We start from the raw sequence: 25,862 nt of genomic DNA, 5'->3' as shown, positions 1-25,862 counted from the left end.
ATTTTTGCAGATTTGGTACATGGCTTCCACTATTTCCAGGAAAGATAAGATCCATGGGCTGAGATTCCTGAAATAAAAGTTAAGGTCTGGTTTGAGACTGATTTCCTGCAAGTTTAAAGAAAATCCATGTGTACACAGATGCTTCTGGGGCAACGCTAAAGAAGCGGCCTCGTGGATAGTTTTCAACCATTCACCATTCTCTCTACCACCCAACCACCCACCTTCCCACCAAAGAGTGCATACTGGTGAGATCTCAACCTGTTTCTGATTTCAGTGAATGTGTTGTCTGTGTGTGTGCGTGTGCACGCACGTGCACGCGTGTGTCAGAGCTTCTGTTTGGACAAATGAAAGACCAGGGTCAGAAGTAGTATCTGTGATTAGTCATACACAGATGACACATTCAGTAGTGGCTCTGAGAAACAATCTTACTGAACTGAGATGAAAGCATCTAAGCTTATCCACTGCCAAACTGAAAAAAATCAGAAACATTAGACTTTGTATTTTAGAAATGACCAGAGCCCTACAGATCATCTCGTCCAAAAAAGGGATGTCTGAGGGCTATTTACTTCCCCATTCTACAGACAAGAATATTGAGTCTGAAAACAGAGATTTGTTCAGTCACACAAACCTCCAAACATGCAACCCAGTAATTTTTTCATAATCACATGCTGCTCCTTTCCTTCCTGCATTCCTTAGAGTGAATTCCCAGGAACTTCTTCCAACCAAATTCACTTCTTATACCATTCACATGCAGATGACACCCAGATTTATATCCCCAGCCCAGACCTCTGCCCTGAATTCCACTTTGCATCCAACTACCTACTAGAAACAACCATGTGAGCCCAACAGTCCCAAGCTTAACATGTCCTACAATGAGCTCCTGATACTCTGCCCCAACCTCCTCTTCCTGCGGGCGTCCCCATCTCAATCAATGACAACTCCATTCCCCCAGTTACTTAACCTAGAACTCTTGAAGCCTTCCTGACTTCTTCCCCCCACTTCCCTCACTCCCTATCTCCCTCCACTCCCTCTCTCTCTCTCTCTCTCAGACACACACACACACATTGTCTTCAACAAAGTAGAAGCAAATACCACCCCATCCTTTGCCCACTGTACTGTTGCAATGGACTCCTAAGTGCTCCAGCTTCCGTTCCTGCCCCCGCCCCAGCTCATCCTCAATTCAGCAGTCCAGAATGATCCTTTTGGAAGGAAGAAATTAGATGGGATTGCTCCTTAGCTCAAAACCCTTCAAAAGATTCCCTTTCTCTCAAGTCTTTACAGAGGTCCATGAAACTACTTTATTGGCTCTCCCCCCCCCCCCATTTTCCTTGCTTCCCTCTACTGCCCTCCTTTCCCCCCCACACACACTGTCCACCCTTGCTGTGACTCAAGTACAGAGGCAGGCTCCTGTGTGTTTATCATCGCTTCTGTGTGGAAAGCTCTTCCTCCAGACAGCTGCAGAGCGCACTCCCTCATCTCCTGCACGTCTTTATCCAAAAGTCAGTGGGGGGGGGGGCCTTCCTCACCACCTCCCACCGTCTGCCATTCCCTACCCCTTTCTGGGCCTGTTTTTCCTCCTTAGTTTTATTTTTCTCATCTAACATAGTACATTCCTACTTACTTCTCTGATTATTTTCTAACTCCCCCATCTTGGTTATACTCTCTACAGGGACAGAACGTTCCTGTGTATTTGATGAGTGAATGAATAAATCTTGAATGAAATAGTAGAATCCCCTCTAAATAAAACTGGTCCCTGAGCCAGGACTGGAGTGACCAATCGCTAATGGAAAAAAAACTAAAGCTTCCATAAATGTGCCTACATATCTTTATTGATATTTGTGTATGTGAATGTCCACACCTGTGTGTATGTGTGTGTTTACTGTGAAGATGGCTATGAATAAGCAAAGTTGGTACTCTGATCTGCCCCCAAATCCTTCTTTATATACAGAAAAAAAAGGACTGTAAAACTGATTCCCAAAGATTAGAAGTGGCAGAGCTATGTAACTAACAAAGACTGCTGGAGGTGCTTTCCTCACATATGAGCTGATCTGACTCTTCAGACATTGCTAACAAGCTTTCTGGCTCGCTGATATTTTGGATGCGAGTGTGCAAAGAGGGATACGTGAATTGCTAGGGCAGATGAATGTCTTTAAGCACGAATGTGAACTATGTTTGGTCAGCAAAGTGCTAATGAACACAACATTTAAAATGTTGCTTGTGCAAGAAATACAGAAGAGAAAACATGTCTGTTATAGATTCCTTGATCTTGGCTACTAACTAAGGTAAATACCTGACAATTCTGAAAGAAGACAGAATTAAGAAGATACCACATAACTGTTCCAGGTGCTGATAAAGAACCAACCCATTTTTCCCCAAACTGTATCTTTTTAGGACACTTTAAATTTTAAGGAATTCCAAATTCATCTTTCAATTTATGGTTGGCAGTTGCCATCAGAGAAATAGTTTGAGTTATTTTTGCTTTACCTATGGAGAAACTAAACCAAGACTGAGAAATCATAAACTGATGAATTTAGGCCCCTCACCCCCAACCCCATGTTTAATCATTTATATTGTTGTGGTAGCTAATAATAAAATGGGCAACATAAAACCAAAAAAGAAATAAAGAGAAGCCAGCTGATTGGGTAATGCACTCACCAGCTCAGCTAATTCACTCATGAGCTTGAGTTTACAAACTCAAGAGCAAAGCAAATACACACATAATCTGCTGCTGAACTAGTTTCTGGGCTTTTGTTTATATGTTTGTCTGTTTTGCTTTGGGACAAATATAGTAAAAGTAATTCAGGATTTTGCGTCCAAGCTCTAGAAATCATCCTCCTGGGGCTGAATTCTGCCGAGTCACCTGTGAGCTTTATGACCTTAGGAAAGTCACTTAATTCTCTTCATGTCTCAATCTCTCCATATGTAAAGTATGCAGAAGAGTATCATTTCGAACAGCTGAGAAAATGAAATGAGATAATGTATATAAAGTACTTAGCAAAGTGTCTGTAAGTACAAAGCATGAAATAAATATTAATTACTTTTTAGTTATGGTAGGATTGAAATCCTGAGGCCCACACACACTGCTGAAAGGGGTCTATCCCTCTCCTTACCACCACAAAATAAAAGTAAGTTCGTATTTTAAATCATTTAAGGGGGAGACCTTCCCAAAGTTCATTCTTCTTTCTGCAAAACTAACTTTCCTCCCTTCCTTCCTTCCTTCCTTCCTTCCTTCCTTCCTTCCTTCCTTCCTTCCTTCTTTCCTTTCCTTTTTTGTTTCTGGATTACTTTAACATCTAATACATTCAACTACCTACAGTTGGTTATAGAAAGCAACATTCTGTAACAAACAAACAAAACCCGTGCAATAAAACATATTTCCCTGCTCCCCTTGCTGAGCTCTCAGCGCCCTCACTGGTCAGCTAACTGCTAGACTACATGCGGGCTCCTCCACTCCTCACAATTGGCCTAATCGCCTGAACTCCCTCCCACACGCCACAGGCTCCTCTACATACACACACACACACACACACACACACACACACACACACACACCTTTGTATAACTTGCCAGACTCTTCACCTCTTCCCTTTCTGTCACCTTATCATTCATCTTTCCCTGCCACATTCCCTCTTTGTTCCTTATGCTCCTTTCCAACCACCATTGAGTGTGGCAGCCTCTACTGACAGCTCTGAGCCATGAAGAGGTGGTCTGCCACAACGGCACTGCCCTGAGGCACCGCACTAGATTTTAGCTCTGGAAAACACAAAATAGTCACAGAAACACAAAGGAGAAGAGAGGACACCTCCCAAAAGACATTCAAAAGCAGATTTTTGGATATTCCGTTTAGAAGTCTTTATAAGTATGTGCACATGTATATGTGTGTGTGTATACATATGTACATATACATATACGTGTGCACACACATATATATCACATATATGATAGGTGAACCAATGAATTCATCAGTCAGCCAGAGCAGGACAACTATGAATTAGTCTGAATGTCACAGAATATATTTTGAAATGATAATCTAACCAGAAAAGATTTAATAAGTAAATTAGAGTAAAAATTTATGACTTCATCTTTATAATAAAGACAACTCCTATGATTACGTTAGCTGATATAAAAACTTCTAAGGGTATCTATGAAAATAAGGTAAAACCAGCAACAATAATATAAAATTTCCTCTATTTTATATTTTATATTTTATATGTCTAAAGGACATAGTACCCTAAACCAATGAAGACGGTGGGGGAGGGCTGAGTAGTCAGCTATGTTAGGTGGGTTAGCGACAGGAAGAGCAGGAGCAGGAGGTAAAAGGGAGCCAGTGAGGGGAACGAGACCACTGAAGAAACCAGGGAGCTAGTCTGCAGCTGCTGCCATAGTAACTCTCTCCTCTCCCTCTACTTGTCTCCTTTCTCCTTCCCACTCTCTTTTCTCTTATTGTCTGTCTCTCTCTGCTCCTTCTCTTTCTTCTCTGACTTACCCTCTCTTCCCACCCCAGACTTTTCTCTATAACCAGCTGCAATCACAAGACAGACCTTAGAACTAGATAATACAACATTGCCTTATGTTTCTGGATCATTTTGTAGATTATAAAACATTTCCTCATAATGACCTGTCACCCTCTGAGGTAAGTCAAATCAATATTTTAACTCCCAATGTATAAACAGATAAACAAAGCCTTAATGATTTAACTTCACAGGTTCTCTAGGTTAGATGTTTTCATTGATATTATTTGACTTTGTTTTACATGAAAAATTTTAAATATTTAACTTTATGAACTTGTGTAATATTGGTTTACTGGATCTAAACCAATATTCTTTGCTCTTTTCCTAGCCCTAACACTTGAATTATTCTTAACTATACCTATGTTTACCATGTCAAAATTTTCTATTTAGAATTTAATAAGAAAACTAAATAATTTAATTTTTGCCCACAGCATAAGACAATAAGGATATAAAACATGAATAAAATCCATTATGATTCTTTTTACAAAGTATAGATGAATATTTCAGATTATGTACCAGAGATAAATGTACCAGAAGCCAGTCTATTTTCCAAATGTAAGCACTGGATGAACTAACAAACTGCCAGTTTTAAAATATTTGGTTGCCCTACAGTAAATCACACATCTTTCCCCTGAAGGAAAATACACCAAATGGATCCATAGCCTCACACAAGAAACCTGTTCATCTTTCCAAAACTTCTTGTCCTCCCAACGGCTACTATTTCTACCATTTCTTCAACAATTATATGCTGGGATCACTTCTCATTCGACCTTCTGTTTCCTCCCTATAGCCGCTTATCCTGCCTCTGTAATCTCCCGTGACCTTTCCCAGCCTCCTCTTTGCCCCAGGAATAACTAACATTCATTGAGCATTTATTATATGCCAGACCATGGGCCAGGCCCTTACATGCATTTGCTAAGAGACAAGCGCTATTACTTCACAGATGAGAACACTGAGGCTTAGCAGTGGTGGGGTCAGAATTCTAACACACAGCCCACACTCTCACTCACTCTGCTAGACTGCCTCGCTCTTATTACTCGTAACCTAGTCCCTGGTCTCCCTTCCTCAGACTTCCACTGCTCCAGTCCACTTTATACAGCTCCACAAGAAACCAAAACACTTCCCCTGGACAAGAGGGGCCTGCTATCTTCCACCTCACTGATCGCCAGCTGACTTGGGGAGTTGTTTGTGCTTCTCCAGCAATCCCAAAGCTACACACCCATCAGCTCTCCTCAGATGGAGCAGGCCTTTACTTCAGTCAAGCCCAGGAGACTCCCCAGCTTGAAATCCCAAACGGGCTTTCAAGGTACGACTCCCCACCTGGTGAACTTTCAGGGGCTCCCCACTGCCCACAGACTAAATAAGGACCCCTCAGTCTAGTGTGCAAGGCTCCTGCATCCAACGGAACTTGCTAAAATCAGCCCTACCTCTTGCCGTTCTTCCAACTAATTCTTCAGCTCCAACAGGACTATTCACTCAATGTTCACTAAATCTTTCCTAGAAGTTTCTACAGCCTTACTTTGCTCATGCCACCTTAGCTTGAGAGTTTGGGTCATTATCACTCTGTAGAAAGGAAACAATTAATAGGTTTGACTACATAAAAATCAAATGATAAAGGACAAACTGGGTAAAAAATACCAGTAACATATATTACAAATATTTACTAACATTAAAAAAATTTTCTTCAAATCAATATGAAAAAGAGGAACTTTAAAATAGAAAAATGAGCAAAGAATCTAAGATATTTCATACACACACACACACACACACACACACACACACACACACGCACACATACTCAAATTAGTAATGAGACCTAAGAAACCTATTTGACTTCTCTAGTAATCAAAGAAGCAAAAATAATTATGAAATACTATTTTTTAAACCTATTGATTTGGCAAAAACTACAAAGAATTATATCACCCAGCTTTAGTGTGTGTGTTTGCAGATCGGCTGCTGCACAAAAATATCAACTAATGTAATCTTCTTGGAGGATTTGGCAATAGGCATCAATATCTTAGTATTATCAACAATATTGAACCTGAAATTTCAGTTCTAGCTATTTATACTGTGAAAGTATATGGGCATCAGTGAGTGAATAACGAAAATGCATGAAAAAAATCTCTTGCAATGTTGTAGATATTATCCCAAACTTGCATACTAGAGGGATTAAATATATTTGTGTATATCCATACAATGTAATACTATGTAGCCACTAAACAAAGATAAAACTCTGCATTTATTGGCATGGAAAGATACTGAAGATATACAGCTGAACGAAAAAAGCCAATTGTGGTAGGTATAGTTTGATCCCATTAGTGTCTGCATGTACATTTGTGGATCAAAACACAAATTGCTTACAAGTAGAGATTAGGTTTAGAGGTGAGTTTCCTCTCTCACACTGGAAGGGCACAGTCCTGAGGCCAATCTCAAAGATGATTTCATTGGATCTCATAATGAAACTTTCTGGATTTTCCCACTGAATATTTCTTAGAATTACAGGGCAACGAGGCATGTATGTTCCACTGAGAAACACTGAGAGGGCTGGAATGCAGGAGGGGTATGGACAGATCCCATGTCACAATCACTGCATCAGACACCTGCCTTCTGCTTGGAAAAGACGGGACAGTCATCCTTTTGAGGATCCCTGAAGTTCAACATCATTCGATTTAGGAACAGAGAAGGCCATGACGAGACACAGCACATCACTGCCATAAGGCCTTACAAAAAAAGATGAGTTACTATTCTTACCTATAATAGGTAAGAGCAACAAGAGTGGCTTGAAAACTAAATTACAAAGCACACAGTTTGCATTTCATTTGTTTTCACTTAATGGCTTATTAATATTTTCTTTGACAAAGAAGTAGAAGTTTCACATGCTGTGACGCACAAGATAATACATATACTCCACAAGATTAGACAGAAATGCTTTTATGATTGGCACCCAAAGAAAGTACACAAGCACAAGAGTGCACTCATGATGTCAGCCATGTCTCTGATCCAGTGGTGTTTCGCAAAGGAGAATGCTAGCATCCCAAAAAGAATTGTGTGCAGGAGAGAAAACCATGGCCTGCTGAAGGAAACAAAGGTCCCCGAAAGCTTAAGTAATGGCATCTGGCATCTGCCCTCAACGACCACAGTCAGTAGCAATAATTCAATCCATATGTACATAGGACAGCATTTTCAAGTGCATTTCTAAGAGTAGCTAAGACAAAGCAGGTAATGGCAGAAAGTACTGTAACAAAGAGTGCCTCTGCAGTCGGAGGAGAGCCACCAGCCCCACAAGAAATGGAACATAAACAAGTGAGATAAGTGCAGTCACAGTGCATCCAAGTTACCATAATCCATAAAATATAATAAGATAGGGAAAATAACTTATGTGAATATTTACCTAATCTCTAAGTAGGAAAAGACTGTTCAAGCACAAAAGCAATAGGAAAGAACAAAAGAAAGAAAGGGACATCTGTTTTCATAAATATATTAACATTATGTGCATATACAAATTCATGAGAAAAATAGTAAGACCTCAACTTGCGGGAAAATTTTTTTGCTAAAATTTGAAAGATGTACAAAGATATTCATTACAGTATTTAAAACACTGAAAACAAAATAAAAATGCCAAAAAAATGTCAAATGTATATAAATTTATAAATTATGCTGCAACCATACAATAGACTACCATGCAGCCATTAAAATTGTTTTTAAAATGTCAATATAATAAGCACATAATGTTAAGAGAAAAAAAGACTATAAATCCTATTATAAATATAGATCTATTTACTCACAGGAAAAAATCAGAAAGTATGCCACAGTAATAGTAATACTTAACATTATTTTCTGTGCCAGGTATTGTGTTGATTTGTACGCACATGGAAGTTTCATAACAAACCTACGAGACAGACACCATCATCGCTGTTCTTTTCCAGAAGAGAAAACTGAGACACAGAGCAGTGAGGTCACCTGCTCAAGGCCACGTAGCTTGAACATACAAAGCTGGAAATGAACCCAGCTAGTCCCCTGAGCCTGTGTGCTATGCATCACAACGAATCTCCAAGAGTTACGTCTCCTCTGATTTCAAAGGCTCATAAATTAAAGTATCCAAATATGTTAGAAATAGAGTGGGGGGAAAATTAAATCTCATCTATAAGACTTGAGTAATTCTCACTAACAACTCCTGGGAACATTCGTGTTGATATCTACAAGTTTGGAGCCTCTGATCCTCTCAACTTCCAGGGTATCAGGAAGTGAAATTAAATGAAGATCCAGAATTCTCAGCTGCTGTTCTCTTTGTAGATTCATCTCTGCCCAAATAGATTTCTCTTAAAACATGAAATCTTGGGAGAAATTTTTTGAGTCTCCTTTTTTGTATTTTCTATAAGGTTAAGACATATCTGTTGAGTGCAGAGCCAAGCTATTTCGGTCTCTGTTCTTCCCATTATTTATTCCCATTCAGATGAAAATTTAAATACAAACTAGCTACCCATTTATCAAAATTGCGTCAAATTTATTTATGGTGCAGCATAGAGGAGCTTCTGGGAATAAGAGCTTAATGTCGATTATAGTTTCTATTAATAATTATAGTCACTAATTGCTATGAGAAATTTTCGGATATGCTAACATATAGTTAAAGCAAAGCCAACCCAACAGACTACTATAAATAGCATTACATAGTCTCACAAAAGTCATGAGAATTTTGTAAGTTTGGAGGGTGGGAAAGTAGAAACATGATTTTCAGATTTTTTTTTTTAACATTGTTATCACAGATTCAAAGGCCAAAATTTAGAAATTATACTCACAAATCCATCTTTATAAATTATTCTAATTACTTTAATGATCATTTTCACGCAATTTGAACTATAACTAAGATTAGACAGGGTTCCTAAGCGCTCTGTTTGCTCAATGGTTCATTAAATCAAAATGTCCAAGTGCTTGCTACGGGCCAGGCACTATTCTAGGCACTGGCAATAGAGCAGCAGACAAAGACGAAAAAACTCCCTACCTTGGCGGAGCTTAAAGGCATTACACTGATGGCACCCAGAAAGCAAACAAGGTCAACAGGAAAATATGTAGATGATGAAAACAGCTATGATAAAAATACTAAAGCCGTCCAGGGGGCACGGAGTGCTAGCGAGAAGGGGGAACAGAGTTCTCAACAGTGTGGTCAGGGAAGGCCTCACTGAGAAGGTGACACTTGAATAGGAACCTGAACCAGGAAGGGAGGAAGCAGGGTTATCTGGGGCACAGCAAGCTAGAACGGGGAACAGCAAGTACACAGTCCCTGAGAGGGGACTGAGCCCCTTATGTGTTTGCAGAACAAAGAAGAGGCCCTCGTGGTTTCGGTGCAAAGAGTAAGGAAAGTTGTAAGATTCGAGGTCCGAGGAGTAAGAGGAGCCAGGTGGTACGGGGGCTAGAGGCCATGCCAAGGTGTCTCTGTGAGACAGACAGTGAGCAACAGAAGGGACAGACAGAATTATAACAGAATTTGCCATGCAGATGTTGGCATCTTTGTGGGTAAACTGGATGGGACACTGGGAAAACAGAGGCCGACCAGGCCTGGTCCAGGCCACTTGGTGGAATGCACAGTTAGCCCTAGGTATGGAGCGAAGCAGTGACATGACCTTGGTTTTGACTAGATCACTCTGGCTGCCACTATCTTAAGACTAGAACGAAGGTGAGCAAGTATTGAAATGGGGCAAATGATTAGGAGCCTGCTATGATCCAGGTGAGAGATGCTGGCAGTAATAGCAGATTCCGGGTATGTTTTAATGTAAAACCAGCAGGACTTACAGATGGATCGGATGTGGGGTGTTAACAAAAGAAGGTTTTGGGGATTGAACAACTGCAAGAACTCAGTTTGCAGTAATGGAGTTGAGGAGATTCAAGGAGCTACTTTGGAGGATAGCAGGGTGAGGGGAGACGAGCAGCTCACTTTGGGGCTATTAGGCTTGAGATACCACCAGACATCCAAGTAGAGATGCTGAGCTGTGCGTGAGACCCAGGAGTCCAGGGAGTCACCAGAAAGTAGATGCACTTACAGCATCAAAGTAAATGCAATCCCTTGGGACACAGAGAAGATGAATGAAAGAAAGGAGCAAGGCCACAGCCCTGGGTCCAAGAGGAGAGGGAAAAAAAGTAAATGAGGCTGGGGAGAAACTAGGAGAGAGTGAAATCCCAGAGACCAAGGAGAAGGGGGTGATCAACTGTGAGTAATGGTGCTTTGCTCCTGGTAAGCCGGGGACTGAGAAGCATTCTGACATCTTCCTAGTAAAGTAAGGGATGGTTTGTCTGTAGAGATGCATGAAGGCCGAGCTGTGTACTCACTAATTTACCTTTGGTATTCATTCCCTTGCAGGTCACTGAACGTAAGGTCCCTGGGGGATCTGATCCCAGAGCATCTGAGCTTCTTGTACACGGACAGGCAGTCTGTACTGTACTGTGCAAATTTCAGAGGACAATTAGGCATTTTCACAAAACTACAAAAGCATGGCAAATCACTTTTAGGCTAGGTCTACAGATGTAGGCTAAGAGGGTAATTCTGCCCCTTTACCCTCCCCACAAAAAAATCACTAAAATCTTCCCATCTGATGAAGGATGCTATAGCACCCCAGACAACAGTGCTTCTCCACACGGGGTCTGTGTTACAAACAGCACCTTGCTGTCCCAGGGATCATTCCACACCTTTTTTCCCCCTTAAACACACCTACTGACTACTGTGGTGATCCCCTGTTGTTTCTGCCCTATCCCCACTCCCCATTCTCTGGGGTAACAGCATCTCAGTTTTCCTTTGGAGAGGTATCCCTCCTACCTCAATATCAATCTCAGTGCAATGGCCGTACCCCACGTAGGCCAATGAGACTTGTGGTCCCAGGAGTCAGAATTCAGTGACACAAGGAAAGGGAAGACGTCTTGTTGAATAGGCCAGAGAAGGCTGGAGATCAGATAAAAAGCCAAAAACTTTTAAAAGCCAGAAAATCATGGTTCTTACCACCACGACTCCTTTTGCCATTGATCACTCCCTCCCCCATGATACACTATCATCATTTCTAAGTCTAATGTTTGGGTTTTCCTTCCATTCTGCAAGCTAACCCATCTCCTGCTAATTAATTCTTGCAGCCCATGTTAGCCAGAGCCAATTTCTGTGGCTGGCAACCAGAGCACCCTGGTATGCCTGCCACTCTCCAAACTGTACAGCTCTGTGGTAGCTAATAACACTGGTAAATCTTCATGTCACGTCAATTTTCCAACATATGTAAAAAATAAAGGTTTAGAGGCTATTATCATATTAGCAAAATAAAAGCTTAAGAAATTCCTTTATTTAGTAATAATCCAATAACCATGCTTAAGTTCTGATTGTAAATGTTTCTTTCACTGACAAAGGTATCTAAGAAGAAACATTCTTTTTTATTCACTGTAAACATTTATTTGTCTTTAATTAATCAAAGTAATGGACTTTTTTTAGGGCTGTTTCTACAGGACGGCACCCTCGCAAACGTGTCGTTCAAGATTTCCTATTCTTCCATGTTTGCAGGGCTTCCATGTTTTTCATTATGTTGCAAAAGCACCTGGAAATGTCTGGTATGAACAAGGACAAATTTGTTAAGAGCAAACAACATTCAGCAATGCAGGTCAGATCAATGAGCCTGATTTTAATATAATTGTGAAAAGCTCTGTCTCCAGAGCTTTGGCTTTCACGTCAGTGAATACACACAGGTGTCCCTTGGGTACTCATTAGCGGAACCAATTCTGCATTTTCATTTACTGGAGTTTCTATATGTTTAAAATATTTCACAATTTATTTGGAGTTGAAGTGACTGCCTCACAGTTTCAGGTAAAAGGCCGACATAAACCATCTGTGTTTGAGAGAAATACTACGAAAGGTTTAATACCTGCATCGGGTCAGATCACCAGGCAAGCAGTCCCATGGCTTCCTGCTCCACCCCTGAGGCTCTCAGGTTTGCCCACTGGAGCTACAACTTGGCCCAGCTCACTGGCACATGCTAACAGGAGAGGCAATCTGGTTTGTCCCACCTGAGGGGAAAACACACCTACAGGTGGGCCTTCTGTACATGTTGTTGTAATATCTTTATGAAGGCCACTGCCTTTTTGTTAAAGTCTAGTAAGGCAAATTTTCTCTCTCCCAGTGAAAGCGTGGAATTCGCTTCAGGCCCTCTGAGAACTCTGTGGGTCCCAATAGGAAGCTATCACCCTGGATTTGTCCTTCACCCTCTGATCTAGCTTCTACCAGGGGTCGGTGGCTCTCAGCTCAGCTATAATGGTGACAAATCAGGCAAACACTCATTTATTAATGTAAGTATGAGACAAGGGCAGACCCTGAAGGCCTGCTACCCCTGTGTTACCTGCGCCTGGTGGCCACAAAGCCCAGGGCTGACACCCACCCCAGGTGAATTACTGGGGAACAAGGGCAGGAGAGGCTGCTCAGTAGTTGCGCTTTTCTTCTCATTCAAATGAGTTCAACAGATAGTGATTTTTAAAGATCTGACTCATGTATGAGAAATAATCCTACAAAAGCAAGTACAAAACTTTATGCCATTGGTGTCCATATCCCTATGGGAGCCGATCTCTGGCTAGTGAGCAAGTCTGACACCACAGAAAGATCTGGGTTTTCACCCAGAACTTTCATTGTGTACATCACTCAATTTCACAGGCTGGTAACACTTAAGGAATATGCTAAAGAAAGAAATATATTACAAATAGGTGAAAATGTTTTAAAAACTCTCTCTGCCTAATTTTGTAATTCTCTTGTATTCAGTCCTACTTAAGTTCTCTATTAATGAGTCAGAGAACAAATTTCCTATTTATTTCAAAATCTTAATAAAAGTTACATTCATCAAAATGTTAAAAATAAGTCTGAAAAAAACTTGCAAATCACTTTGCTATATTTTCACTTGTCATCATACTTTGAAGGTACATTAATTATTTCATGTCAACATTATCCTAATGATATCTTTGCTTTGTGCTTTTGCTGGAAGATAATGTCTAGTCGAGGAATATTTAGGACTATAAAATTCTCACCTTGTTAGGTGTGGCTATCATCTCTATGGTTTGATCTTGCAATCTTTATTTTAAATAACACAATAAGCTATTACTTTTCCTTGTTTTCTCTTTCTTAACATGTCTCTTACTATTTCTTATCATCTCTTTCCTGAAATAATTGTCATTTCTAAAAATAAATGCATGCTAGTTAAAAATACAGATTCTGGAGCAAGATGGACTGAGCACTCCTGCATAATAGCTTTGTGATCTTGGGCAAAACATCTACAAGATATAATCAAACAATATGGTGAATGTTTACATTTTTTTTTAAAAAAGTATTACAGTAAAAGACACATTGTCATTAATCCCCCTCAAAATACTCCCCCTTGCTTCAAACACACTTATCCCATCATTCTTGCCACTTTCTGAAGCAGTTCTGGAAGCCCTCTTTCGTGAGTGTCTTTAGTTGCACTGTCGTGGCTGCCTCCATGTCCTGAATCAGTCTGACTTTGGGGAAGAGCCAGAAGTCACATGGTGCCAGAGCCAGTGAACAAGATGGATGAGGACGGACCACAGTGTTTTATTTTTCTTTATTATTTTTTAATTAAAGTTTATTGGAGTGACAATTGTTATGGGTGGTGAACACACAATGTGATATATAGATGATGTATTACAGAATTGTACACGTTTTATTTGACAGAAATAGCCATACCAGAAGCGATGTGTGACACAGAGTGTTGTCATGTTAGAGGATGATTTATGGCACACTTTAAAATACACCTTCTTCTCAACCATAGCTCACACCTGACTGACTGCACTAAACAAGCTGAAACTTGTCACACACTGTTACTAAGGTTCCACACACCGCTTCCCATATTGTGGGTCCCTGCCTTTCCATTGGATGGCACTTGGCAGCAGCATTCACCATATTTTGTGATCACAACGGAAAGGGTCAGTGTCACGCATTGCTTCTGGTACAGCAATTTCTGTCAAATAAAAACATTACAGTGTGTCCTCATCCAACTTACTCACTGGATCTGGCACCATGCGACTTCTGGCTCTTCCCCAAAGTCAAAATGACCATGAAAGGTAAATGTTTTGAATTGATTCAGGCCATTGAGGCAGCCATGACAGCACAACTAAAAACACTCATGAAAGAGGACTGCTTCAGAATGCGGCAAGAATGACGGGATAAGTGTGTTTGAAACGAGGGGAATATCTTGAGAGGGATTAATGGCAATGTGTCTTTTACTGTAATAAAGTTTTTTATTTAAACATTCACTGTGTTTTGCAAACACATTTGTGTATCTCTGTGACTCAGTTTCTACATCTATACGAGAAAGATAACAGTTACCTATCTCAAGAAGCTGTTGTGAGAATTACATGAATTAATGTATGTATAGCATTTAAATCAGTGCCTGGCACATACTAACTGCTATTTAGGGTTTGCTATTGTTAATATTGTTGTTATTAATTTATTTTTAAGGCTTTGAGCTGCCTTTTTAAAACTTTTTAGAGTATCAGTGGTTGGAATGGGATTGTGAATCCACTTTTTCTAAAGAGCCTAAAACAAATTAATTTCCTTATATTGCTCCATCACAAACACTGGACATAAAACATCTTTTGCAGGATGAGAACGCAGGAAGTGTTTACAGAGAAAAGGAAATTTAAAAAGAACTGGAACTCTGATCATAGGATATTTCAACATTCATAACAAAACTGGCCTCAACGAAAAGATTACATGTTCCTGAAGGTAAGACTGAGAGGCCTGTTTCCTCTGTTGATATGTAGCAAGCAACAGAAATGACAATGTTGGATGTGGTCCTAGAGGCTGAGCCAGACATAACAACAAGGTTAAGGTTGGGGCAGAGTTCACGTTCACAACCATGTCACACATCTAAGTATTTTAAATGTCAACAGGATTTACATATGGTGATACTGCATTTTAGAGAGATAGGACTGTCAGGAAACAAAGTTCAGTGAAGGAAACTAACTCGCATAAATTGTCAGTTATAAGAAATTCCAGAAAGTGGAGGTCAAGCACAGGTTACCTTCTCAAAGCATCGCTAGAAAAGTTCGCATAAAAATGCACTATTTTGCCACCTGCCGAAGTTGCGCACATTGAGGGGTATTTTGAAGATTATCAAAAGTATCTTAGGAAACATCCTAGTTTCATCAAAGTGACCAAAAGCAATTCTATGGGAGGACGAGGGCAATTCAGAGCTTGATACAAGAACTGGGACTTACCTAAAAGAGGATGTAAACTGGGTCACTTGTGTGCTTATACGAAATCATTAGGATTACAACAGGAACCTGACTACTTTTTCTTATGATGCGAGAAGTCAAGAAGAGCTCATCCAGGGCTGGTACAGCTGCTCAAGGGTCTAAGTGACGACCCAGCTCCTTCTAAACTCCTAGCCCACCATCCTTAGCATGTGAGCACCCATCTTCAAGGTCATAAGATGGTCGTACCACACCCTGGCTAGAAGAAACGGGTGAGAGCAGGGTAAAAAGCAAGTTTCTGCTGAGCCTTTTTGTAAAGTCATGTTTATCAATTTTATCAATAATCTTTCTAAAGACCCTACCCGGTAGACGTCCACTTCACCTCACTAAGTTACATGGCAAAGGAGCCTTGGAGGTGAATGTTCTCAACTGGACACATAGTGGTCCTTGACAAAATCAGTTAGTTAAGAAAGGCGGTTTTAGGAATAACTGGAGAGACAACAAGCAATCCATGCCACATAACAAGATACTATGTGGTCTAGAAACAGGACAATCTTCCTCAAGTACTCTCTAGGAAAGATGCCAACCAGCCCAGCTGACACGAGTTGGAGAGAGAAGTTTTCCTAGATGCTGGACTGTGTCCCTGAGATCATCTAGCTCCCTGCTCCCGAACAACCTACTAATAGTCACCTGCCCCCCCTCCCCCCACATAAGCTTTGCTACAGTGGACACACAGGATGCACTGGCCAGCCAACGCCTTTACCCCGACAAGTGTATTTTTTATTGTCCATGAAGTAGCCTTCCACTTCACCACTTAACCACTTACAGATTTAAGTTTTCTCCCTCAGTCCTTGAGGGCCTGGTGGATTCTGGGTCCACTCTCAAAATCAATCTCTCTTAGCTCTAACTGGGCTGAAATAGTTTTGTATTTTAAAATTATTTTACATGGGGTTGTAGAAATATACATTATGGGTTTTGACAAAATATTAAACTGAGGTTGCTATTTTCTTATCTTGACATCTTTCCTAGACTACCACCTAAACACACAAAATTTGGTTGCTTTTATGACCACTAACTAAGGAAGAATACTCAATTTAGGAAGAGGAAGGTTTGACTTAGGAATTGGCTGGTTAATAACAGTTTTGGTGGGACTAGAACTATACGAATTCGTTCTATTCTAGGCAAGTCATATATTTGTTTTAGCTGGAAAGCACTTTCTGATCATAAATATTTGGTGATGAGTCTTTGTTTTTCTTTTTCACTTGGGGTTTCCCTTGAAATGTGCCACATATTAAGAAGGCACAAAGTAAACAGGCAGAGTGAGTAGCTCCTATCTGTACATACAATGCTTCAAATATCCTTATTTAATGCTGGGTGATTGTACCAGACGATTTGATAATAAGTTCCTAATAACATCTACCATGTACCAGGTGCTTTATACGCATTACCTTATTTAATAAATTACAAGCCTGAAATATAGCCATTACTATTCCTACATAAGAAATGAGAAAAGCAAGGCTTGGAGAAGACAGGTAACTTGCGGAAGGCACACAACTAAAAGCGGCAGAGAACAGATCCACACAGTGTCTGTGCTGCCAGAGCCTGAACTCTTTCTACTACATCACTGTTCCTCCCTGGATTTCTCTTTTCCGTGTAATAGGTCTGAGCTCTCAGCCGAGGAGTCTTTGAATTTTTGAGCTGGAACAGACGTTTGAGTTCACATGATACAAAACAATGAAATAGATCTCATTCAAGACAGATGGCAGGACTTAGCCCAGAGCCACACACTTCCTTTCCGGACTCCCAGTCAAGTGTTTGCCTTATTCCAATGGCCCCACCCCCTTTTTGACTTCTACTGAGTGCCAGCTACCTAAAAAGGTAGCATCACTATGTCATAGCTAAGCACCTGCAACTGTGAGCCTTGGCAATGAGACCGGCAAGTCAAAGAAATGACTTGCGGTGACTGACGTGATGATAGGGATGGTCCTTCACCAATTTACTGGCAGATGGAAGAGTCTCTATATATTCAAATATTCAAGACATCTCCAATTGAGCTGCCTTTTAGGCTCAAGCTAATTCAATGTGCCGTTTTCTAATTCCTACAACTCTCCCACATGGCGCATGTGTGTTGCTGTGCACAGATTCCAGCTTCTGTAGTTTGACCACACAACTGACAGTGGGGAAAGTAGCTAGCTCAGAATTAAACAGCTACAGGCTGGATGGTTCTTCAGAGAGATTTTACAGTGTAGGAGGAAGGGCCTATTGTTAGGAATAATTAACCCATAAATTTTGAAAAGGGCAAGTGCATGTCACAGAAAGATAATATTAAATTTTTAACAGAGCAACACTTCTATTACTGCAAATATGCAATGAGTACAATAATTGATATAAATGTACTGATGTTTTTCAGAGGAGAAAAACGGAGTAGAGATGGTGATAGGAAATCTGAAAGGAAAGAAGAAAAAGAACTAGAAAGAGCAAAGAAATAGAGCTGTAAAGCAGAAAAGAGGACGGACAAGAAGAAGAAAAGCGAGGACCTGTGACGTGGTGGAAGGAAGCAAAAATGGGAAGACAATGAAAAAATTGAGGAGGAGGAAGAGAGAGACCAAGGGAGAAAGCAGGTGAGGTACAGAAGGAAAGAGAGAGGGGCAGAGAGAGATGATTCTGAGGTGCGCGTAGCAGTTTTTGGTAAACTACTATTACTCCTTCTCCACGTCACTTGGCATGAGGGCACCATGTACATGAATAACCAGTGCTATACGAAACACTTGTGAGCACTCTTATAGTTTCAACGAATCCTCTAATCAATACAATTTATTTTGCTTTCAAAATAAAGTTTTATATTCCTAAGGAAAGCTAATTCAGCATTAAAAGATAACCTTGGTTTTCAATGTTGACTCTGGAATCTCAGAGTTTCTATAGCTATCTCTTTGTGGCATTCTAAAAATTATCTTAGCTTTGTTTTTTGAGTGATTAGAGTTGCCTTAAACCACACACCAAAATTTGTACGTGCGTACTGACCCTTCTGCACGACCAAAATTTAGTTGCTATAATTGGTTCCTACAGGGGAATCAAAAAAAGAAGGAAAAAAAATATATAGCTTTAGAGAATCACACATTTCAGAAATAATTGGTTAACCCATAAGCACAGCATTCAACCCTTCAGAAGCTCTGCCTTCAATAAGATGGGCATGGCACGTGACCACGGTGAAAATTACTCTCTGAGCTACACAACTAACACCAAACTGAGATCATTTCAGGAGAAATTTCCTGAGAGCCAAGAGTAATTTAAAAATAAACAAATAAAACAAAAAACACCATTCCTGTGTTTGACCAGTCATTATGGAATCTTCATATTTGAAAATTGAATTCCAATTTCTGGAAATGTGTTTTTAATACTTCTTTGCTTAAGGTTGATGAGACTGAAATTACACACTTCAGTTTTATTATAAATGACGCTAAAATCTGTAGGGTGGGGGGATGGATTAATCATCCAAATGTTTCTTAAACCCAAAATATTTAGGCAAATGCATTTCACTTTTTATACGTGTGCTATGTCATTACTAAGACACAGCCTAAAGCACCCCTCGGCTCATAGTGAACCTGCTGATTCCAAACGCATACATTCTGCCTTCCTTCTTTTCCTGACAGAGTGCAGAGCCAACCATTTGTTCTATTTCTGTATGCATAAAGAACTTTAAATTAAAAGAGAACTTTGTATTTTTGTGTGAGAATGCAGAAAAGTTTTTTTTTAAATGCCAATGTTCAGCAAGTACCAGTCACTCAACTTGTTTTTCAAAAGTAAAGGCAATTTTGAAATAAAGGGGTCAGTGCATCAGCAATTATTTGTGAAGATTAAAGACATAATAAGTGTCAAATCAGCATCTTAAATAATCAGAAGAACAATTACAGCTTAATATGCAAGATATCCTAAATAACTGATAATGTAAGGTTCTCAGATTATTCTATAAAGTTGACCAGTTCCAGAGAGGGAAAAAATAATCAAAAATAGATTTTAGATATTTTCTTTTGAATGAAACTAATTTATGAATATAATTGGAAGTCAATAGTATGGACTTGAAAATCTTGTTAAAATATCTATCATTTACCTTTTAAATATGAAAAGAAAAATGTATGTGAATAAGATAGTTCTGTAAAAATATTACAAATGATACAATTTTCTCATTTTACTTTTAAGATTTCTAATGAAAATAAAAATAAGTTTAAAGATTCATAAAAACTGGAGGGAAATATTCTAATTAAATAATTTCTAGTAATGTAGTGCTGTGAATGAAGTAAGAATATCTGCCTAAATGAGATGTTTTCAATTATAACTCTAAAGACCTGATTTTTTAAAATTTTTTTTTTAGTTTATGGTTGGAAACTCACACAGGGAATATAAATTAAAGCAACAATTATACAAAACAATGTGAACCTCATCAGTAAAATGTTTGAAATAAATGTAGAAAGTGAGATGAAATATACGACAAGTAGAGCAAAATGCTTTAAAATGCTCAATTTTCAGTCATATACAAGAAGGACACAGCTGCACTTCACTTATAAATTGCATCTGACAAATGATTCTGAGAGTTTAAATATGCTGATCCCAGAATCTGAGACATATAAACAACCATACACCTGATCAACAACACAGTTACCTTAGCAATAGCAGATTAATTCAAATAATAAAATCACTCCTTTGAACAAAATTTAATCTGGAGTGTATTATCAAAAATTATGTCTGACATGTATACTATTCCTGTATTTGGAAGATCATTATATTGCATTGCCTTTGAATAGCGATTTCAAAATAACAACCAGTTGATTCCAGAACACAACTATGTATAATAGTAATACTGGCAATTGTTACAACACAGTGCCCTAAATACTGCATCCTGATTATAACCTTTTTTAGGTAAATGTTCAATTTTAGCAGTAGGAACTGATTTTTCCAACCCACCCCACAATAAAAAATGGAACGGAAATGTAACATGAAAGAACTACCAATAATAGTGAGATGGGATTTACAGAATACAAAAAAAAAAAAAAAAAAATCTTCTTTTAAAAGCATCATGCCCTATCACCAATTCATTTCTGCCGAAGGCAGAATTGTTTTCTCTCAGTCATTTCAGAGCATATTTTTGCACTGTAACAGAACATTTCCCCATCTTATGACACCATAATAACAGAGATTCTTGTCACCTGAAATTTATATAATGTTATTGACAAATGTTACCTCAATAAAATTGTTTTTTTAATTCAGATAAATTGTCTCAGCAAAGCTCAAGCACTTTAGGAAGACTCATATACCTATGCTTGGCTTTCACAGATAATGTTTTTTCTAATGTCTGACCTCTCCTTCTAATGGCCACTGAGTAAAGCCAATCTTGCGAATAGATGGGTCCTTCATGACATGATTCAGCTGTATCTAAAGTCTTTCTATCCCCAACTATATTATCTGCCTGCTCAGTGATGCCAAAATTCTTACAGAAAGGGGAAAACATCTTCCACAGTTGTAATTAAGACTGTGGGAGAATTGAATGTTAACAAATATGGGCACATTCACTATAAATTGAATAGGGGAGAGGGTTGCAAACAAAAAAAAATGGTAGGTAGATACCTGAGAGGTAGGGATGAAAAGGAGGGATTATCATTGGAAAGGAAAGGTAGACATCAACCCAACCTTTGCTTGCACACAGTATGGTTCTGGTCCCTAGAAGGAACAGGGAATCTCCAGGCATTGCTAGGAAAGAGAAATGGCTACCTGACTGGACCATCTAGATTTCCATTTCCTATTTTCCCATAATTTGCAACTTTCTACCAAAAAAAAAAAATTCCATGTTTGGGTCTGGAAACCATGTTGCAGAAATTGACCATATTTTGGGATTTGTGCAAGAAAAAGGAAATTTTAGCAAAAAGTTCTGATCGTGAGATCTTTCTTCCTAATTCAACGGGATGTAGATGAGACCTTCTGCTGTGCTTCTACGCTGTGGAGTACTCATGCAAAGACACCATAGTTCACTGTGACTAACAATGCCATCTCAAGAAAGTCAGTCACAGACAACAGAGTTTAAGAGATATAAGATGACAACAGCGATACCAAGTTACACCCCTTAATTAAGAGATAAGAACTAGTAGAAGTAATCATGCACTGTTTACAGAGTTGCCAAAACTGCAAATAGGTGGATATACTACTTAACACTAGAAATGTGACAATTCTGTTAGACACACAGGCTTCAAATTCTTTAGTATTATATTTTTGGTTTTGTTTTTTTCCAAAAGGTTTTCAACAGAAATCTTTAAATAAATATGACACATACAGAGAACCATCATTTTGAGCCACCAGACTGACATTTGCCTCTCCATTTCACATTCCGAGCTCTGTCACACAGCATGAGTCTCAGAGGGTAGCTGACAGTCTCATTTACAGTAATGTTCTGTGTTAGGTGCGGTTGTACATACCACCTCTCTCTCAATGCATTCTTTTAGGTAAAAAAGTGATAACCATCAGCTGTACCCAAATACCACTCCTTCAAATGATGAGTTCAATGTAAATCATAGCTAAGACTTGTTTTTCTCTGACATAGTACTATGTTCTAAAGATTCAGAAGCTTAGAAATAAAGTCTCAGCTAATATTTTACAGGTCTCTTAGCTTTAAAAATTTTTGGCTGAATGACCTATTTTGTTCCTGTGTAAAATGAGTCAATCACAAAAGTATATTAGGGTTAAGTTTTTCTATCAGCAGATCAATTCTTAAAAGACACTGTATAAATAATTTTTAACATGAATTTTCAAAAGTCTAGGAACAAGAGATACATGCAAGCATTGTTTCATTTTTAAACACTTCTACCTGTAGAACATTTTACAGGGAAAAACTCTCCCTTACTAAAGGCCTATAGCTACAGCCAGTGTCAAAATATAAATATTGATAAAACAGGGTAACAGGAATTTTAAATCTGACATTAACTATTCTCAAACCTTATAACCTATAAGATTATAATCTATAAACACTATGATCTTCTTAAACTTACATAATAAAATTTCTCTACCTTTTCCGGTAGTGGAAAAGAGGCAGACATCGAGACTTCCCCCACCCAATGTCCAACTGGAAGTATTACACTCTATTCTTCCTCTATAGCATCCATTCCTTTTCAGACTTAGGGATGTGATTATGGTCAGTCTTAGGTTGACTTACATTTGCTAACTTTATAGTAAAACCAAATACTATGTCATATTTTGGTATTTTTAAGTTTTCTTTGCTGGCACCTTACAAAAGATGTGGAAAACAGAATAAGAAGTAAGGCTTTGTTTGTATTGTCACATGGTCTCCTATCACAACTGACAATCATACCTTTTAACCCAGCCTTGGCTCACTTACTGTTACTCTCACTTAGAGCTCGTAACAGGCAAGCACTTTTACTAAGGGTCACACCAAGTGACGGGCTCAATCAATCAGTCTTTGGGTTAGGTCTGGGTTGCCATCACATCAGCTGGTCTTTCCACTTAAAAGATTCTCATGACTCCAGAAAAACACCAGATTTTTCTTGGGAAGAGAATGAAGTAAACCCTTTCATTAAAGAATGGACTAGTTACAAAAAAATAATTTTCCAAAGTCTAAAATTCCACCAAATTAGACTCCTACTTTACAAACAAGGCTGCCACCATGCCACAAGAAAGTTGTAAAAGCACTATTTTAAATATCTAGAAAATATTTATTTAGACTACACATTTTAAAGCACATATGAAGGGTTTTTTTTTAATTGAAAACAGATTCTTGTCATTTTTATATGTTTATCTGAAATGCCAGCTGCTCCGTGGATTATCTCCTGCTATGTCAATAATTGTTACTTACAAAAGATCAAAACTATAATATGAGATTACCAGACAATAGTTTCTATTTGATTAGGTCTTAGTATTTTTGCCTTGAAATTCCTATTAAATAGCGCCTGTCACGGCTTAAAAGCTCCATGGAAGTGAAATATTCAGAAGTTCCTTCCAGCGGAAATACGGAAAATAGACAATACCTTTTTATTTTCCCACATATTCTATTTACTAGCTTAAAATACTAAAAGTACGGGCACCACATAAAACTACACTTCTTGGAGCTAAATTTTACTCCTTCAATAATACTATTTAATTTTGATGAAGGACTCCATAATGATCCTTTTTTTTTTTTTAAGGTACCTTTAAATCATAAGCAAGTAAAAGACAAAGTCATAATAAACATCACAGAGAGCATTCTAAACACAAGCAGCACGTTAAAAGTAAGAGAGGAATCAGAAAAAGACATCAATTACTGACATTTTAAACAACCCTTAAAAAAGAACAGAGAGCTGGAAGCAGCCGCTACCTTTCAGGACGGCTGTTGGACACTGAATAAAATGAGAGGGACCCCTGGCTGCTGAGCAGCGGGAACTTTGCAGCGGGCTGGCTACCGCGCGGGGCGGCCGAGGACCGGCGCTGGTCGATCTGTCACCAGCCCATCTGCAAAGCCCGGTGCCAGCCCCAACCCCACCTGGGGACCCTTCGGAGGGAACCCGGAGCAGGACAAAGTTCTGGAACCAAGTACTAGGGTTAAGGAAACAAGATGCGCGGATTCATTCAAAGTGTCAGCTGCGCGAAGGAGTGAAGGGGAAAGACACTGACCCCCGAGAATTCTCAGACGTTTCTCACAGGAACTAGCTCTGTACGAGGATATGCGCTAGGGGAATGTGTGGTGAATAAAACCCAACTCGCGACTCGATTCTCACTAACTTTGTTCTCCGAACATCCAGAGAGCGCAATGTTTAGGGAAGGGTCGTCTTGGTTCTTGTTTAAATGGCCTTTTGGAAGTAGGAAAGGAGAAAGCGCTGCGCTCGCGGGCGCACCGGGCCGGGCAGAGAGCGCGGAGATGCCGTGGTACCTACCATGGTATTCTTGTCCCGGTACGTAGTAGGTGGGGTTGCCCGCAATGTGCAGGGAAATGAGCACCTCGCCCTGCTCCCCATCCCCTTCCAGCTCCCCGTGGTGGGTGCACAGGAAAAAGAAGGGCGAGAAGCGGGGATAATAGCCCACCGCCCCGCGCGCCCTCAGCGTCGCCCCCAGCAACAGCGCCAGGAGGAAACTCCGCGCGGCCCAGCAATTGCGCTCCATGCCGCCGCCGCGCCCCCCGAGCGCCGCTCGCTCATTCAGTTTTGGAGACGCCGGGACCGAGGAGCCACGCGGAGGAAAGGCGAGAAGGCGGAGGACAGGAGCAGAGCGGGCTCAGGAGCGGAGTCCCGCCGGGAAGTTCGGCGGGAGCCCGCGGCTCCCAAAGTTTCTTTGGGCCGCGGGAGAGCGGGGCCAGGGCTGCGGATGCCGAGAGCTCGTCGTTCGGCGCTTCGTCCACCGCCTCCGTGCGCCTCCGCCGCCGCTGCCGCCGCCTCTGCGCGACGCCCCTCGGTCAGGCCTGGGAAAGCGCCCGCCCCCCTCCACACCTTCTTAAAGCCCCGGGCGCCGAGTTCCCCCCCACCCCCGCCCCGCCACAGCCACACGTGTCCCAGCCGCTCCTCCGCCCCCGCGCGCCGCCCGGCGCGCGCCCGCCGGTCCCCGCCCTCCCGGGCTCGCTCGCCCACACCTCGCGCGGCGTGGAGCGCACAGCTCCCGGGGCCCCAGCGCCTGAGCCTAGGTCGCCCCGGCAAGGGCCACTGAGGGGCGCGAGCTGGAATTGGGGGTCTGGGGTCGCTGTCGGGGGGTACGGGAGGGGGCTGCGAATCTACAGTGGGGGACGTAAACGCCTCGGAGAGAGAGAGAGAGAGCCTCCCGCCCAGCTGTCTGGAGGAGCAAGACAGGAGACCATCCCCGTTAGCCCTCGGATTTCCTTCTTTTTCCAGAGAGGAGGCGCGGGGGAAGGAGAGAGCCGGTGGGGACGGGAGCTGGCGCCGGCTTCTTTGTGTGCGCCGCCTGCGCCCCGCGCCCCTCGGGGCTCGCCTGCCTCCGATCCGGGGCGGCCCGCGCTTATTCTGGGGGATCGCCCGCGGCCCGGAACCGCGAGGGGCCCCTGCGCTCCCTTCCCATCCAGGCTTTGCGTCCCTCCCGCTGCCCTTTGCCCGGCTCCTCGCTGCAGCGACAGAGCCTCATCTGTAGCGGGATTTAAAATGAGATTAAGCGAAAGTG

General features: G+C 40.8%; 1 protein-coding gene across 4 annotated transcripts in view; it reads right to left on the bottom strand.

The window, feature by feature from the left end:
• RELN (reelin) overlaps window positions 1-25,177 on the bottom strand; it is a 502,053-nt gene extending 476,876 nt beyond the window's left edge. For all 4 annotated transcript variants that reach the window (XM_074340625.1, XM_074340624.1, XM_074340623.1 and 1 more), the window contains exon 1: window positions 24,635-25,177. In XM_074340625.1, the coding sequence (XP_074196726.1) occupies window positions 24,635-24,860 (226 nt within the window). In that variant the 5' untranslated portion in view covers window positions 24,861-25,177. The remainder of the gene's footprint in view (window positions 1-24,634) is intronic.
• Between the last annotated feature and the right edge of the window lie 685 nt (window positions 25,178-25,862).

Source organism: Rhinolophus sinicus, linkage group LG09 (assembly GCF_036562045.2).
Source record: "Rhinolophus sinicus isolate RSC01 linkage group LG09, ASM3656204v1, whole genome shotgun sequence".
NCBI lineage: Eukaryota > Metazoa > Chordata > Mammalia > Chiroptera > Rhinolophidae > Rhinolophus > Rhinolophus sinicus.
The sequence above is the reverse complement of the archived record's forward strand: the minus strand, read 5'-3'. Positions and strand labels throughout refer to the sequence as shown.